A 16017-nucleotide genomic window follows, 5' to 3' on the forward strand; every position below is an offset into this window, starting at 1 on the left:
TTGAGGCTTCTGGGGGAAAAAAGTCAGTCTCTGCTCACATAATTTTGTTCTCACATTTATTGTCAAAAATCATGTTTCAGTGTTGCAGTCAAATTGTACTGCATTTCATTTATTACGGAAGGTCCAGTCTTTCTTTTTTTGGTTCATTGATTATTCACATTTGAAATGTATAATTGCATAGGCACCAATTATTATTAGCGCTATTCATGATCGCTGCTCTAAAAATGTTTCAGTTCCCAGCAATACATTCTCTTTGGTCAAGTTCTACATCTAACAGAAACAATTTGAACAATTAGATTCCTTTGCTATGCTTCCTGTAACACTTAAAAATGGATATGACTTCAAAAGAGCCCTTTTGGAAGCATTTTGATCTTATAAAACAATATGCATAAGTAAGATTGCACTGAACCAAGTCTAGATTTTAATCACAGGTCTCCAGTCTCTGTACGTGTTCAAATATCACGCCTCCACTCAGGATCTTGGTACTTTTGGACATTACTCTCCTCTGTCTCTTCTGCTATAAAAAAGAGCATGGTAAGTTATTAAATAAATGCATGTTAAAAAAAAAAAGTAAGAATTTGGCAGAAACATCTTACCATGGCTCTGCATGCTTATGCAGAGAGCAGCCAATCGAATTTCCACATCTTCAATGTTCTCCTCATGTTTGAAGCCAGTGTCGCCTCCATCATCTTTGCAGTACTGCAAGAAACTTGAGTAGGAATAAAGAAGAGGGCATTTGTGTTAATGAAACTCTCAGCTCAATTTTACAGTTGACACGTTAAAAAGTGGGCTAAAATGAGAACCGTACCGAGCCCAGGTAGGATCTGTTTTCAGTACTACAGGGTTTCCTACCACAATCAGCAGGGCTTTGGCTCGAGTCACAGCCACGTTGAATCTCTGGATGACAAAATACAGCATTAGCGGGATGTAAGAGCACGCAGCATGCATCTGTTTTTACTTCACATACCTTCTCATTCTTGACGAAGCCCAGACTGAACTTTTTGTCGAACTCCATGTACTCAGAGCTGCTGCGAACAGTAGACACCAAGATCACTCTCCTCTCCTGGCCTTGGAACTCCTCCACTGAGCCCACCTGACATGCACAGGTGAATGCACAGCTGTTGATTCAACACACACTGACAACTCCATGCTTACCTGCAAATTTGACCTTTAATACTTTATTTTTTATTTTTTTAGGGCTAGACACAGTCTTTGGAAGTGTTTTCATGGTACCAGAGCACAGGGTTTTCCTTCTTTCCACCACCTCTTCATCTTCTAATACTTTTGGAATTAAAATAGATGATAATATCTAGAGTGCATAATTTGAAAAAGTACTATAAATGTTGCAGCATGTACTCAGGCGATGAGCAATCTCAGTGTCTTCTTTTGCCACAAAGCTGCATCAAGGTTAGTTCTCTGTTACCATTAATTCTTGTGCAAACAGACTGGCAGTTTCTGAAACACTCAGACCAGTTTTTCTGGAACTGGTTGCCACACCGTGTTCAAAAATAGTTTCTTTTTTACTTTGACTGTTCTGTGGAGTTGCACCTCAGTCACACATGCAACGACTTGAAGAGCCATGTCACTTGTGGCAGAGTTCAAACTCAAGTTCAACTTCACTGAATGTGTTTTTGTTGCATTTGGTTTGTTGTATTGCTAAAGACATAAATACAGAACTGTTTCTAACTGATCAGATATCAATAAGCAGCTGAACAGGTGTGGCTCCCACAGCAGCCACTGAGTGTGTGTGTCATTCTGAAGATTTCATTTACCTTTAGAGCATTCATGTCTAGAAGTCTGAAGTTCTGGCCAACCTTTTCCAGGGCTCTACGAATTTTCTGCACCTGTTACATGATAATAAAAAAATATGACAGAGGAGGTTCAGTCATGCTTCACTTTGCTTGTTAGTCTCTTTCTACAAAAAACAACAGAAACGTTTAAAACTAGTAGAGCAAGTGCTACATTTGAGAAGTTTAGAGGGGTTTTTTCAGACTACTACAGCTTCAACTACAATTAAATACTTAGAGGGTAAATGTGTTTGAAGAGTTTTAGAAATTTGAGTTTTTCAAAATCAAAGTCTTTTGGCAGCCCTCAGACAGAATGACTAACAGCCTAGCCACCTCAAATCTTATGTCTTCACGGTTTTATGAGTATGTTACTTGACAGAAAACAATTCTAACCTGCTTCCTGTAGGGGGCGATAATGCCAATTTCTTTGGGTGCGATTTTTGGCTCCCCCTTCTTGCCCTGCGCCTCCAGCAGTTTCTGCACATAATCCATCAGCACCTCAATTTCTGCAACATTGAAGAATGAAGGGCTGGTCTTCTCACGCTCATCAAGTCCAGCCACCCCATGGAAGATCACAGGAAACTCCTAAAATATCAGAAAAACTTGTTTTTTTTGCATGTAGGTCCAGACACTGAATGCCATCGTACTGGGAAGTAATCTTGACATAAAGCTTTTCCTGTATTTCTATTCAAGCAGTGTTTAAGACAACATTTATATGTATTTCAGAGAAGAGCTCCATTATTAAGGTAAAAACTTATGCAGAGCTACTTTCTGTATATTGATGACTATTTAAATGTCTATGAGGAAAGTTTCTCTTAAGTTTACACTCACTGGACGGCAACAACAACAAACTATTATTTTTATCAGACCCCATTTTAAAAGGGTCTGCAACTAGGCTTAAAGAGATTGGTAAAAACATTCCTGTGAATGTAGATCAATTAGGCCTTCCGGGTTCCAGTAATCTTTCAACCTACCGGAATGTCTGAACATCTGCAAATGTTTCCAGAATTATGAAAACTTCTATGAGAAATATTCAAAATTTGTCAAAATTAGAGGTTTAGCCAGTTCCATCACGCCCTTCCTGAAGTCAATTAAATTGCTTTGCTTTTTTTATACTGTTGATTTTAACAGCAACATAAATTGACATTTTCTACACATTTGAAGATAAAAAAGACTAAACTGATCCGTTTGCAAAGCACTGTTGCAAATTGAAGGAAGTCATACCATCTTTGGAAGGTGCCTCCAAAAGCAGTAAGAGCTGCATGAATATTCCTCGGCGCAAGGCTGCAGTTCCCCATCATAGAAGAGATCATTGGGAATTTTCAGGATGGCAGGGTGGGACCTGAAAAAGAACAATTATTAGGAAATACTTTTATAAATATATATATAAAAACAGATACTGTATTTCACTGGGAGGTCTTAAGACTCTTGGGACATGCCTGTAGTTGCGCAGGAGTTTGGTGACAAAGCGTTTGTTGTAATCGCCTTCGTTCTTCTGGTACAGAGGAAAATTATTCATCAGGCGCTCCAACAGGGACACTCCTGCAGACGGTAGATTTTTATTCAACAGGCTTAAGTTCAAATAACACAAAAAATAGAATTTTCTTTAACTTACCCATCCCATATTTCAGAGCAAAAGGAGATCTGAGGATGGGTCCCAGCTGTTTGGGGTCCCCAGCCAGAACAAGCTGACAAAAACTGGCATCAAACAATCCTGGACAGAATTCAAATGAATAAAAGGGGAGTGGTCCACGGAGACAGTTTGATCGCACTGCTGTTTATCTCCCTCACCTGCAATTGGGACTAAACACTCCGTCTCCACTGCATGTCCAGCCTCATCCACAAACACATGAGTGAAATGTCCAACAGGAATGGCTCCTGAGACTAACCTGCACATTCAAATAGACGAGGTCAATTCCCACCCTGCAAGCTGGAATGAGGCTGTTCATATTGGCAGTGAGTAAGCAAAGTGAAATGTAGGCGGCATGCAGGTCAGTAAAGAGAAGCCTACAGAGAGTTATTCACTACCTTCCAGCAGTTAACAGGGTGGTGACCAGGATCTTATACTCCATCAGTGTCTCTTTAGAAGGAAATTCATAACACTCCCCAACCAGGTTAGAGACATCCTGTGAAGCACCACAATGGTCATGTTCAAGAGTTTTGAAAAAGTTTTCAATGAGAGTAAAAGAGAGATGATTAGGGGTTTAACTATTCATTGTAACAATGATTTGATTAATATCCTAATTTGTGTTTGTTGATTCACGGTCCATATTGGAACGATCAGATTCACTGACCTAAAATCGATCCAGAACATTTTTAGCCTAAAATTCAACCAGTGTGACTCAGAGATACCAGAGTACTGAACAGTGCAGGTGACGTTTTCCAGATTCTTTGTATGTTATTACAAGATAATCATGTTTGAATTAAGATGTGTAGAAAAAAAACAAGTAAACAAAAATTAATTGTTAATCCATTCACATTATAGCTTCATAAAGTTCAACCCATTGTTATTTTTCACATAATAAGACAAGCGGAACATTATTAGAACATTGTAGCACTCTGTACTGTCACATGTCTTTGCTAAATTCAAAGTGTTCAAAGTATAATGATGGATTGATCAGCTTTTGTTGCTATCACATGTGCTTTGTCCACTGTGATGGCACTTAATCATTTTTACCTTATAGTAAAATAAACCTACCATGCATCAATCCAAATAGTATTCTCCGCTATCGATACAATCGATTTATTTCATTTTGAAACAATTTTTTTTCAATGTTTACGTCGATTTGATTAACAACTTGCCTCAGACAGATCCATCTGGTTGGAATATAAATTGATTAAGTCAATTAATCTTTACACTCTTGGTGACAATGTAAGGAATTTGTACATGTTGTATATCAATAAAAAGCTAGAGAACAATCCTGATTAACAGCCATTCATCTACAGGATCAATGGTTTTCAAACTCCACCAGAACATGGTTCCAGATGGAACTTCCCATTTCCCAATCAGCATCATAGGAAACACTTTGAAAGCATTGACGATTGATCAGTACAAATTATTTAAATTTTTCTGTTTCATTTTATTATTAGTGGGATCCCAGGTTAAGAGCTGCTGATCAGCAGGATAGAGAATCCATAACGGATCTATAAAACAACACTTTGTGTGGTAGTGTGTCAGTTAGAGACCAAACACAGAAGCCCTAAATCCATAGCAGTGACAGGGATTGAAAAAGCCCCCATGACTGACCTTCAGATGGTCAGGCACCAGCTTTGGGTCCCGGCTGGTGGCGTACATGCGGTACACCTTGTGCCTATCCACATGCTCCAGGATCTTGGTGCAGAGCAGGTCAGCAGCACTGTTGGAGGGAGCACAGGCCAGAATGTGGCAGCAGGTCTGGAACTTCTCGATCTGCTTGATGGCTTCCACAACAGTCACAGTTTTGCCTAAACAGACCACAAGAATATCACATCCCAAACTAGAGGGGAGCATTGAATTTCTCTTTTCTTTGTTGAACAAGAAAGAAATCTTAGGTAATGTGCCTAAATTTTGTACCAGGGACTCGTTGAACTTTCATAGGAGGTTGTGCTGGAAGAATATGAGAAATGTCACCATAAAATGTAATTCAAATGTATAAAATAAGGGGCGGTTACATTAAACCCATTTGCTTTTTATTTTTCGCCTGTTATAAAACTATCAATAGAGTTTTCTGAGGCTTCTTTTCCTATTTTTAGTAGGTAATCTACAACTAAACTCAGTCAAAAATTCTTCAACTACTCAATATTTTTTGTTTGTCAAATGTTTTATTTTCGGGCTACATGATGGCCATATTTTTCAGATTATAAATCACACTTTTGCATAGATTAGCCGGGGTTGGGACTGTATTCATGTCCTTAAGGTGTGTGTCAATATTTGACACTGACAGCAGCGCAGAAGAAGAAGCAGTGACTAGTCTTGTGCTGGGCTCGGCTGAGTTGTTCAAAAGTGGCTCAGAAGATGAAGAACTGAATTGATTTAGTGATTTGAAGTAATATAAAGAGTTTGATTGACTTGTTAGAATGTTCTGTATGCTATTGTTATCTGAATAATTGTTCATATGTTGCACTAATATGATAGATTGCTCCAATGTTTCATGAAGCCAAATAAGCAGCAATGTGTTACGGTAGTGAAGCGTGCATTCATTCTAATATTGTTATCTATTCAGCTATTATCATTTGCCTTTTAAGATGAAATGTCTGTTCTTGGTCTCGTAGTTTGTTAAATAAATTTCTCCCAAAAGTGCGACTTAAATGATTTTTTTTTCTTCTTCATTGTGAATTTTTTAGCTGCTGTGACTTATAGTACAGAAAATACGGTACTTGTTTTGCCAGTCTGTTATTGAATATAAAAGTCCAGCCTCTCTGGATTCAATAGAACTGCTTAAAGATAGAGTCTTCCAAGAGCAAAAGCTGCATTGTTGGTAAGATTCAATAAGGATGCAGAAAAGGGAAGTGTGGTTGCTTCATGCAGATCCTGCAAATGGTTGAAAAGGTCCGTGCAGTAAGGACTTTTGCTCGTTTGCTTTATACTGCAACTGAAATGCTTTCTTGTAAATGTGTAACTTTAGGAGCCATTTTGTTTCCTTGTCACCAATGTGTTTGAAAGTATTTAATGGTGGACACAAGATGGACCAGAAAAACACCAAGAATGTAAAATGAAAATGTATTTGTTTAAAATGTTTACCAAAAATTAAACTTTAAAAGACATCAGTCTGGTTGGTTTGTGGCCATTTGTTGTTCAACCATTGCAGCTGCATTTCTTAATGTAGCTTAAAAAAACAAGAGTGCTAAATTTAAGATTAACCCTGGCTAAATGTAGCCTTCCCGTAACATTCAACTTAGAATGGTCAAAATTCCACATGGTTGCATGTGCAACAGGGCGTTTTAAGTGCAGTATTGCATTATAACTAAATTTAAATGCTGTAATGTCTTTTGCTTTTTCTCTATCAGAACTTGCGTGATGAATAAAGCGGCACTGTGTGCTGGTACCTGTTCCAGGAGGACCAAACACAAGGTAAGGTGCAGGTCTGGAGGATCCTATTAAAATCTGTTGAACCGCTCCATACTGTTCTGGATTTTTCTCAAGCTGCCGGTCAAACAGACTATCAACACAAAAGACAGAAGCAAAAGAACAAAATAAAATAAAAGGAGGGTAATGATAGGAATCACCAGCAGGGGGAAATATTTCCACAGAGGATTAGCAATTTCAAAGGACTTCTTAGAAAAGCATTCACAAATCCTAAAATTAAGCATTATGAGAAATATTAAGAAACTATTTTGTGTTTTGTCAGTAGAATTTCCTTTTTTTAGGTTCAAATATGCCTACAAAAGTGATTTCAATGTAAAGTTTTACCAGACAAACAGAGCCACAAGGTCCTTGAAGGCAGCCTGAACTAATATTGTTCAAGAAGCAAACCCTTGAGATCAACTGCACAGAACAGGGTCTCTGGAGGGAAGCAGCAACCTCACCTGAGCTTGGGAAGGTCAGGCTGCTGACAGGAGCAGGGAGGTTCAGAAGGAAACAGCACACTTCCCAACTTGTTAGTGAAGGCCAGTTCTGCTGCTCGGTGCTGCAGACGCAGAGTCAGGCGGTTGATGACGAACTCCACATTGAACTTTATGCCCTGTAGAAGGCTGAAGTCTTTGCCTCTTTTAAAACGATCCAAAAACCTATTGTAAAAAAATGGACAAAGGCTAAGCAAACCTTTTCTGCTCAACGTGGGGTGATTTTGCTTTTCTCACTGCAAGCTACTGTTGTGCCATACTCTGAAGCGAAGCCCAGTTTGACACTGTCCAGCTGCACACCGTGAACGTAACCACGGTACTTCTTGTTTGTTTCTCCTTGGGGGTACACCAGCAACGAATCTCCTCGAAGCACAGACGGGCGGTTCTCCGACACGCCTGGGAGCTGACAGGTAAAACGAAAGGTATGAAGCAGAAAGCATTATTTTTCTGTCAGTGAACATGAATGAACACAGTGGTGTGATTCAATTTCATGAAGCCTCGACATGTCTGCACTTCAGCAATTAAAGACAGGTTTATAACGAGAATGTCCACACAGAAATAAAAAAGAAGAAAGAGCCGGGGCCGGTGAAGCTGAGTAAAGATCAATAGGAATGATAAATAAAGCAATTTAAGAAGACAGCATTTTGAAAATCTTTATTTATACAATAAATATTTTTATTTGTTATGGTCTAAAAATATTATGATAAACTTTATTCGTTTTTTGAGAGCAGGACACCTGAAACTACGTCTTTAAAAAAATATATAGAATTCAAATTCCCTTTGTCCTGTTAAAATATTTTTCTATAAGCTATAGATACATATTACTGAGAAGTTCCAGTGGTTATAAAAAACTATGCATACTGCCTTTTTGTGATGTCAAATAATGAGAGCGAAATAAATCAGTTTGAAGCGTTTCCCGTCTTTAATGTGACCTATAACCTCAGAACTTCAAATAACATGGTTGCACAAGTCTACCTATACTCTTAATAGACTGGGTGCGGCTCTGTTCAGAGTGAAGCAACCACATTCAAAGCTTTATCAAACAGCAAACAGCTGGTATTATTGCATGCTAAGAAAATGTACTTCAATTATGCTTTTGAATAAATGTAAGTTTTTTTTGTTTGATTCATACTATCACATTAAATCATAGTTTATAGAAATGTTAGACAAAATGCTGTCATGAGGCAAAGCCGCCGTGCCAAATCCGCAGACATTCGACTGCTCCCAGCTGCAGCATCTTCAAAACAAGCTCCTGAGAACCAAGGACGCAGACATTAGTCTGTGAGAAAGATGCTGTGTGTGTGATCAGTCCATTTTCAGATACAAGGGCCCCAAGTAAGGTACAATTGCTACTATGTAGGCTTCTCATTCGGTGTTCTTGGTGTCATGTTACAGCAAAAGCCAAAGTCTGCACATATCTTCCAAAACTCAAGAGGGATCGCTACCAAGCACTGGATGTGTGGTGCATATGACAGCAATGTTGTGTGTTCTACATATTCTTCATTTGCCTTAGCTTTAGGGTAGGGTTGTAGGACTGAAAAAAAAAGCTTCCAAGTTCAGCTAAACATCGACAGGAGAAAACTAAACACTGCCAAGCATGGTGGTGGCAGCATCATGCTTTGGGGAGTTCTTTCAATTGGAATTGAAGTGTTAGTGACCAGTTTACACTTAAAACAATGTCAAACTGTAAAGGAACTCAAGAACAAATACCAAAATATAAGCTGATATATATATATAAATATATGAGTATAAATTTAAATTGTGTGGGGATGCATTTGGGTGTGAGGAATACGATTTAAATGGAACCAAATGAGTGGAGTGAGAATTTATAACTTTTACTTCTTCTTACTCCCTTTCAGATACTTCTTGTTTTTTTGTCTTATTTTCTCTTTTAAAACTATATGTCTTAAATATCATCATCAAATGTTGTCATCATCAAGAAAGTTGGAACAGTTCCATGTTCCAAAGTGTCATCAGAAGCCTTTCAGCACGCGGTTGACTCAAGGTCTGTTGTATTTACAAAGTCCAATAACAAAGGTCGAGTACTTTTATGGAATTCAAAGATTTTTCAACATAGTATTACTTTAAGGCTGTGCAGAATTTTGAATCACAATATATCAGTTTTAGTTTTGCTCATCTTACTACCTCATTTTGCTGGAATAGATTACGTCAAATTAAAGGTGGAAAAAGTTCTGAACTGATTTATCTTGGTCTAACATTTACAATACTTAACAGGTGTGTGTTGACTTCTTATAATCGCTATCAAAGCTATTAAAGACAAATAGAAGAAATAAACAAATTATGAACACCCACCTCTAGTACTAGAAGTTGCTTGCTACTGGGGTCAGGACTCAGGACGGCATACTCTTTGTCGCTGTTGGGGATGTTGTACCTCCTGATGTCCACTTCCATCTGAAGCTCCTCCAGATACAGCATGAGCTGGAACTTCTCTTTGTAGTTCTCCCAGGTCAAGGGACTCTCCAGCACCATCTTCCTATTTAAAAAAAAAACAGAGCAGGGAAACAATGACACTAGAAATCCTTTTGATTTTTTTGAAACCTCAATAAACGTACCTTGAATCAGAGTTAAACCTGGACTCTTTCAGCAAGCCGATGAGGTGGGTCATGTGCTGCGGGACTTTGTACGGTTTTAATTCAACCACATAGTTCAGCTTCATCACAGACTGCCTATAATTGGAGTAAAACCAATTAGCATCAAAAAACAGACCTCGCGCAGATTTAATTGCTATTTGACAGTCCATGATCTTACCCCTCAGGTCGTTGTCCATCCACAATCATGCAGTCAGATTGAGGGGTCCAAGCAGGAAGCAAGTTAGGCTTGTAGGGTGATTCAGGGGCCAGCTGCAATCCCAGTGCAGTTACGCACCGCGCTTCGATGGTGCGCACAATGTGGAACGCGTCGAAAGAGGGTTCCAGGCCTTTTTTGAATTCAAAAGCCAGTGTAGCTGGATAATAACCTACTTCTTTGCACTTGAACTCAACCCGGATATTGTAGCTGTCACCTGAGAGCAAAGAGCCACAAGTGAAATGTTTATCACATCTATACAAGTTCCTTTTCATCCTTTTCACTCCTCAAATCAAATCAAAGTTAGCTGCCTTGAGTTAGACATTACCTGGCCTGAGCTGCAGAGGTTTCTGTTTGGTCACTCCTTCAACGTCGGACAGTTTCAGGCATTTGAGCCAGTGCAGCGGAGTGTAGTAAGTGAAGAAGACGATTTCCTTTCCCATGTTTTCTACACTCAGGATAAGTGTCCGCTGTTTGGACAAGAGATCATTTTGCATGTTGCCAATAAGTAATTTATAATTGTATACTCAAAGGAAAAGAACCTCAAATGTGCCCTCCATGAGAAAGTGAAGTTTTCCATCTTCAAACGGACAGTCAGAGACGATGCTGACACCGTGTTTGTCAGAGATATACTCGGTCCTGCATGTATACAGAGAGAAAAATGATCAAATACAATTTGTTAAGAGAAGACAGATAAAGCCAAGGATTTATGCTTTTAAATCCTTTCAGATTTTCTGGGTGCATGAAAACCAAAGAGGCAGTAAAACAGCAAAGTTAGTTTTTAATCAAAATTTTATGAGAAATTAAAGAAAACTCTTCTGTCTTTTTTTTTTTTAGTAGAAGTGAAATGCAGTAAAGTAAACTTGTCAGACCAGCTAAATAATACCTGTTTACTGTCAGCTTTTTCACCAGAAGCATGGCCAGTTGTCTCCGGGCCCTTACTCCTGTCTCTGCTCCCTCTGGTGAGCCGCTGGCTGCTGATATGACGTCTGGGAGGGCTTCTTCATTCTGGACAGGCTGCCGTGGTCGGTTCCTAGATGTGCTCCACTGGTCAACGTACAAAGACCTGACCTGTGCAAATTAACATACTTTCACTTTATTTGATTCTTTTTTTTTCCAACTTGTTTAAAACATGACAATGAGGACAACTTTCTGACGTAAACTCCTCTGAACTTCCCATCTGGAGCCACAAACTTGGTTAATAGGTCCTCCAAGACATAAGCTCTCGTGATGTGGGGGCTGTACTTGAACCCCTTTTTCAAGTAGGACATTAACTTTTTGGCCTCTTGATTAAATCTGGTTTTAAAACTAAAGTAAATGGTGCTAGATAAGTTTAACAAGTAAGCAGGCTTGACGAGGCCACTTTGTCCAACTACCATGTTTTTATGAATATTAAGTTAGTCCCGCCCACAACCCAGAAGCAAATTTCTAATGAGCTGCTGGTGCTTTGCAGAAAATACGTCTCAAAAACTACACAGGCTTTTGATTTTTTGCTAAAGACTGCACAACCATAGTTAAAAGACCATTCTTGTTCCTTATACGTGTGTTTGTTCCTGTTTGTTCCCTGAATCAGTAGCCGTTCTTCTTGCTGCTGTAGGTCAGGTGGACAGCAGTTCTAACCCCATTTTTAAGATAGCATTTATTTGAGGATTTCTGAAGCCCATGAGCTTCAGGTTCTGTTTGTTCTCCACCTTCTCTATTGTTCTTCAGAATAAAGGGTCTGTATTTTCATTTCTTTAGACAAAACTGACTAAAGGTGAGGGTGAGTCCTCCAGTTGTGCTTTCACTTTACCAAAGAAATGCAACGTTATCAGCAGACGTTATCAGCCCTCAGCTAAATGTGAATACATTTGTCCCATTATGTTCTGCTCCTGGAGGTTTTACAAAAAAGTCATCTAAGAGTTGTGTAACACATTACTACGGTGGCCCTGAAGTCCAAATCACTGCATCAACAAGTCACTCAATGCAAAAATATATTAAAGATCACGACAATTAGAAAAGCAAAAAAACTAACAACAAAGCAACATTACATCTGAGAAATCAAAACAAAATTCCAGAAACCAAAATGTAATCAAAAATAGATAAAAAATAAACAAGTCCAAAAAAAATTAACCAAATAAAAAGGAAACATTTCAGAGAACAAAAGTAATTTCCTTGAATCAAATTGAAGAAAAATGAGAAACCTGGAAAATGGAAGGTAATATGGGATGTCAATACATCCCTGATTGGAAGATGACATTTGTTTATCTTTTTTAACTGTGGGTTCTTTGGCATAGCCAAACCTTCTAACAGAAGTTTTCTGGCCACATCCACTGCAAAGGTTTGGTGATTGCTTAATCAACCCACATAATTCTCAATTCAAAACATCCTTCTGCTTTCCTTCTTCAACAATCAAACGACATCATCCAATCAGTGGTGATCCAAACTACTTACCTTTTCCAGTTCTTTATTTTTGCTTTATTTTTCTTATATATCAGATACATTTCTGGAATTTTGTTTTACATTTCAAGAATTTTGATTTGATTTCTAAACTGTAGTGTTATTTTTTTTTAATTATTTGTTTCACTTTTTTCATTGTTGTTGGGATCTTAAATAATGTTTTTGTGTTGATGTGATTTGCACTTCAGGGCCACCGTACATTCTGAGAAAGTAATATTTTAAATTAAGGAAGTACTATTAAACAAAAATAACACACAATCTGTATTGTATTACAGTCTTGTCAACTCTGTGAAGAACACACCTGCCATCGTGCTTTTTGTGATCTGTCCTGAGTGTTTGACTACAGGTGCTTTAAAAAACATTTTGACCTTGGTCATGTTTGCTCTAGATATCCAGGCGGTTGCTATCCTGGTAAGGCAAGGGAAGTTCAAGTACATTTTTGCATGTATTGAATGTGATAAGATAAAAAGAAGGTTTATTTTAATTGCAAATTATCCACAAAGCAGTCCTAGCAATAAAATAATAGTCGTGTATTATAATTTATTTAAATATTTCTTCAAAAGAACAATATAAAATGGAATTCATCTTTGCATTGTCATGTATTTGACAATTAATACAAAGATATGGCATAAACGCTTACAGTAATGTCACGTGATCTCTCTCAGCTGAGAAAACATCTTTCATTCTGAAATCACGCGAATTCGTACCTTGGGGGTGAAGTATATCTTGTCTTTGCGTCTGGTCACTTTCCTGCACGTTTTCAGGGCATAAAGAATGGAACCGAAGTTTGGATCTTTAATCCCGGGAGTCCTGCAAGAAGAACAGGGCAGTTTTTAGCTTTCGAGACAAAGTTTTCACTAACAACAACAACAACAACAACGATGAGTGGATCTATAGACGCTCACCTGTTCCGGAACTCAGCGTTGTAAATGTCTCTTAGCTGGATTCTGTCATTGATTGAGGTTCGGTTGGTCTCGTTCAAAAACTCAAAAAAGTCGAGTCCAATTTGACAGCGTGACGTAAAAAAAGTCATATTTCCTTCGCTAGAATATTAACGTGAAGCGACACAGCTAAAAATCGACCAGGAAATTTGTCCGAACGCGGGTGATGCGCAACCTCAAGAAGGCACTTCTGATTGTTTTGATAAAAAAAAAAAAAACTTCGACAAGCCGGATCGCTTTTGACTTCTTAGCAGTCCACATGGGCGGCGTCTGTTTCCGTCCGTGCGGAAACACATGTCCGTGTGAAGACGGTTGAGCCCAGAGGTGTCAGCGAACGCATCCAAACCACCATGAAACGGAAGAAACGAAACCTAACAGGACGAAACCGTAAAAACAAGCGGCTACTACGGCGACTAGTCTGATCATTAGGATGACGTACTTGTGTCAGAGAACATGTTGAAGATAATTACTGTTCTCTTAAAGGAAACTAAGGAACGTTTAAAGACCTTGACATCCATCTCATATTCATAATTTTCATGATCATAATGAAACACGAAATTGTTTAAATATTAAAAGCCTGTTGTTGGATCAATGATTACATTTTCACTGTTATTTAGAATTAATTTTATTTATTTGGTGGCCGGGATAGGCTCCGGCAGCCCCGTGACCCCGAAAGGGAAAAACGGTTAAGAAAATGAATGAATGAATAATTGTTTCTCATATCATGCTATTCTTAAGTCTTTCAGAGTAAACTATATATATATTCAAAGTCAGCTTTATTGGCAAATATGCTGCATGCACAATACAGCACGGACGACAATACTTTCCTCTCGCCCCACAATGCAAGCATACAAAATAACAATTATAATGAATAATCTAAATAATGCAAAAGAGCAATGGGATAGTTAAAGTGACAGTTCAAAGTGACAACAGTGCTAAGAGCAGTAAGTAGATGAGTCGGTGATGGCAGTCTTTGGTGAATATTATGTTCTGATGCAGGTGTGAAAGTTCTTCAGTTCAAGTTCACAGAAGGGAGTGGAGGGGGCAGAGGGGGGGAAGGCAGGAAGGGAGTAGAGTCTCCTTATCGCCTGGTGGACGGAACTGTCCTTGAGTCTGCTGGTTCTGGCCTGGAGACTTTGCAGTCTCCTCCCTGATGGCAACAGGCCATCTCTGGAATGGATGAGAAGGGCCCCCTGCAATCCTGATGGCTTTGCGGGTGAGGCGAGACTGATAAATGTCCGAGAGGCGAGTGAGGGGGACACCAATGATCTTCTCAGGCAGGCTCCGTACCACAAGGTGATGCAGCTGGTCAGGATGCTCTCGATGGCAACCCTATAGAAGGTCTGCATGATGGGGGGAGGAGCTCTGTTTGCGGAGGAAGTACAGGCGCACACACACACACACACTTACTCATGTACACAGACATACACACATGATGATATGTTACCTTTGGCATACTAAAGAACAAATTTTTCAATGAAATGTGAGTTATTTCCCAATGATCCTTTTCCTACCCAGAAGTAATGAAACCACAAGAAGACACAATTCCGTGCCGGTCCTAACCATCGACTGTATATAAGAACTACACTCACTTCATTAGCTACACCTTGCTAGTACCGGGTTGGACCCCCTTTTTTCACCAGAACTACCATAAACCTTCATGGCTCAGAATTAACAAGGTACTGGAAACATTCCTCAGAGAGTTTCGTCCATACTGACATGCTAACGTCACACAGTTGCTGCAGATTTGTCGGCTTCATATCAATAATGCCAGTCTCACGTTCCACCACATTCCAAAGATAATCTATTGGATTGAGATCTGTGGAGTCCATTTGAAGACAGTGAACACAGTGTCGTGTCCAAGAAACCAGAATGCGATGATTCCAGCTTTATGACATGGTGCCTTATCCTTCTGGAAGTAGCCATCAGAAGATGGATGCACAGTGTTGTCATAAAGGGACGGACATACTCAGGTAGGCTGTGACATTGTTACCATTTTCAACTGGTACTAAGGGGCCCAAAGTGTGCCAAGAAAATATCCCCTCATCATTACACCACCACCACCCTGAACCACTGATACAAGGAAGGATGGATCCATGCTTTCATGTTGTTGACACCAAATTCTGCTCCTATCTGAATGTTGTAGCACAAATTGAGACTTATCAGACCAGACAACATTTTTCTAATCGTCCATTATCAAATTTTGTTGAGCCTGTGTGAATTAGAACCTCGGTTTCCTAGTCTTAACTGAGGAGTGGCACCAGGTGTGGTCTTCTGCTGCTGTAACCCATCTGCCTCAAGATTGGACCTATTTTGTGTTCATAGTTACTCTTCTGCAGACCTTGGTTGTAACCAGTGGTTATTGAGTTAGTGATACTTTTTTATCAGCTGGAACCAGTCTGGCCATTCTCTGGCATAAACAAGGCATTTCCGCCAACAGAAATGACGGCCACTGAATAAATTTTTTTTTTGGACCATTCTCTGTAAATACTTGAGATGAAAAT

At 39.1% G+C, this 16017-nt stretch overlaps 1 protein-coding gene across 2 annotated transcripts; it reads right to left on the bottom strand.

The window, feature by feature from the left end:
* Window positions 1–39: 39 nt before the first annotated feature.
* On the bottom strand, window positions 40–13732 carry mov10 (Mov10 RISC complex RNA helicase). Of its 2 annotated transcripts, none has more exons than XM_011477124.3 (23): window positions 13478–13732; window positions 13280–13382; window positions 11020–11204; window positions 10676–10772; window positions 10462–10603; window positions 10098–10350; window positions 9902–10015; window positions 9642–9822; window positions 7589–7731; window positions 7293–7493; window positions 6813–6925; window positions 5035–5231; window positions 3816–3913; window positions 3579–3676; window positions 3403–3501; window positions 3227–3329; window positions 3012–3129; window positions 2181–2372; window positions 1773–1844; window positions 968–1093; window positions 809–897; window positions 597–709; window positions 40–514 (listed from the first exon to the last, which is right to left on the bottom strand). In XM_011477124.3, exons 1-23 carry the CDS (start codon window positions 13603–13605, stop codon window positions 453–455), a joined length of 3027 nt encoding a protein of 1008 aa, XP_011475426.1. In that variant the 5' UTR covers window positions 13606–13732; the 3' UTR covers window positions 40–452. The 2 variants fall into 2 exon arrangements, with proteins under 2 accessions (XP_011475426.1, XP_011475425.1); XM_011477123.3 differs by having other exon boundaries at window positions 40–517; window positions 13478–13731.
* Window positions 13733–16017: the final 2285 nt, after the last annotated feature.

This window comes from Oryzias latipes, chromosome 7 (genome assembly GCF_002234675.1).
Source record: "Oryzias latipes chromosome 7, ASM223467v1".
In the NCBI taxonomy this organism is placed as follows: domain Eukaryota; kingdom Metazoa; phylum Chordata; class Actinopteri; order Beloniformes; family Adrianichthyidae; genus Oryzias; species Oryzias latipes.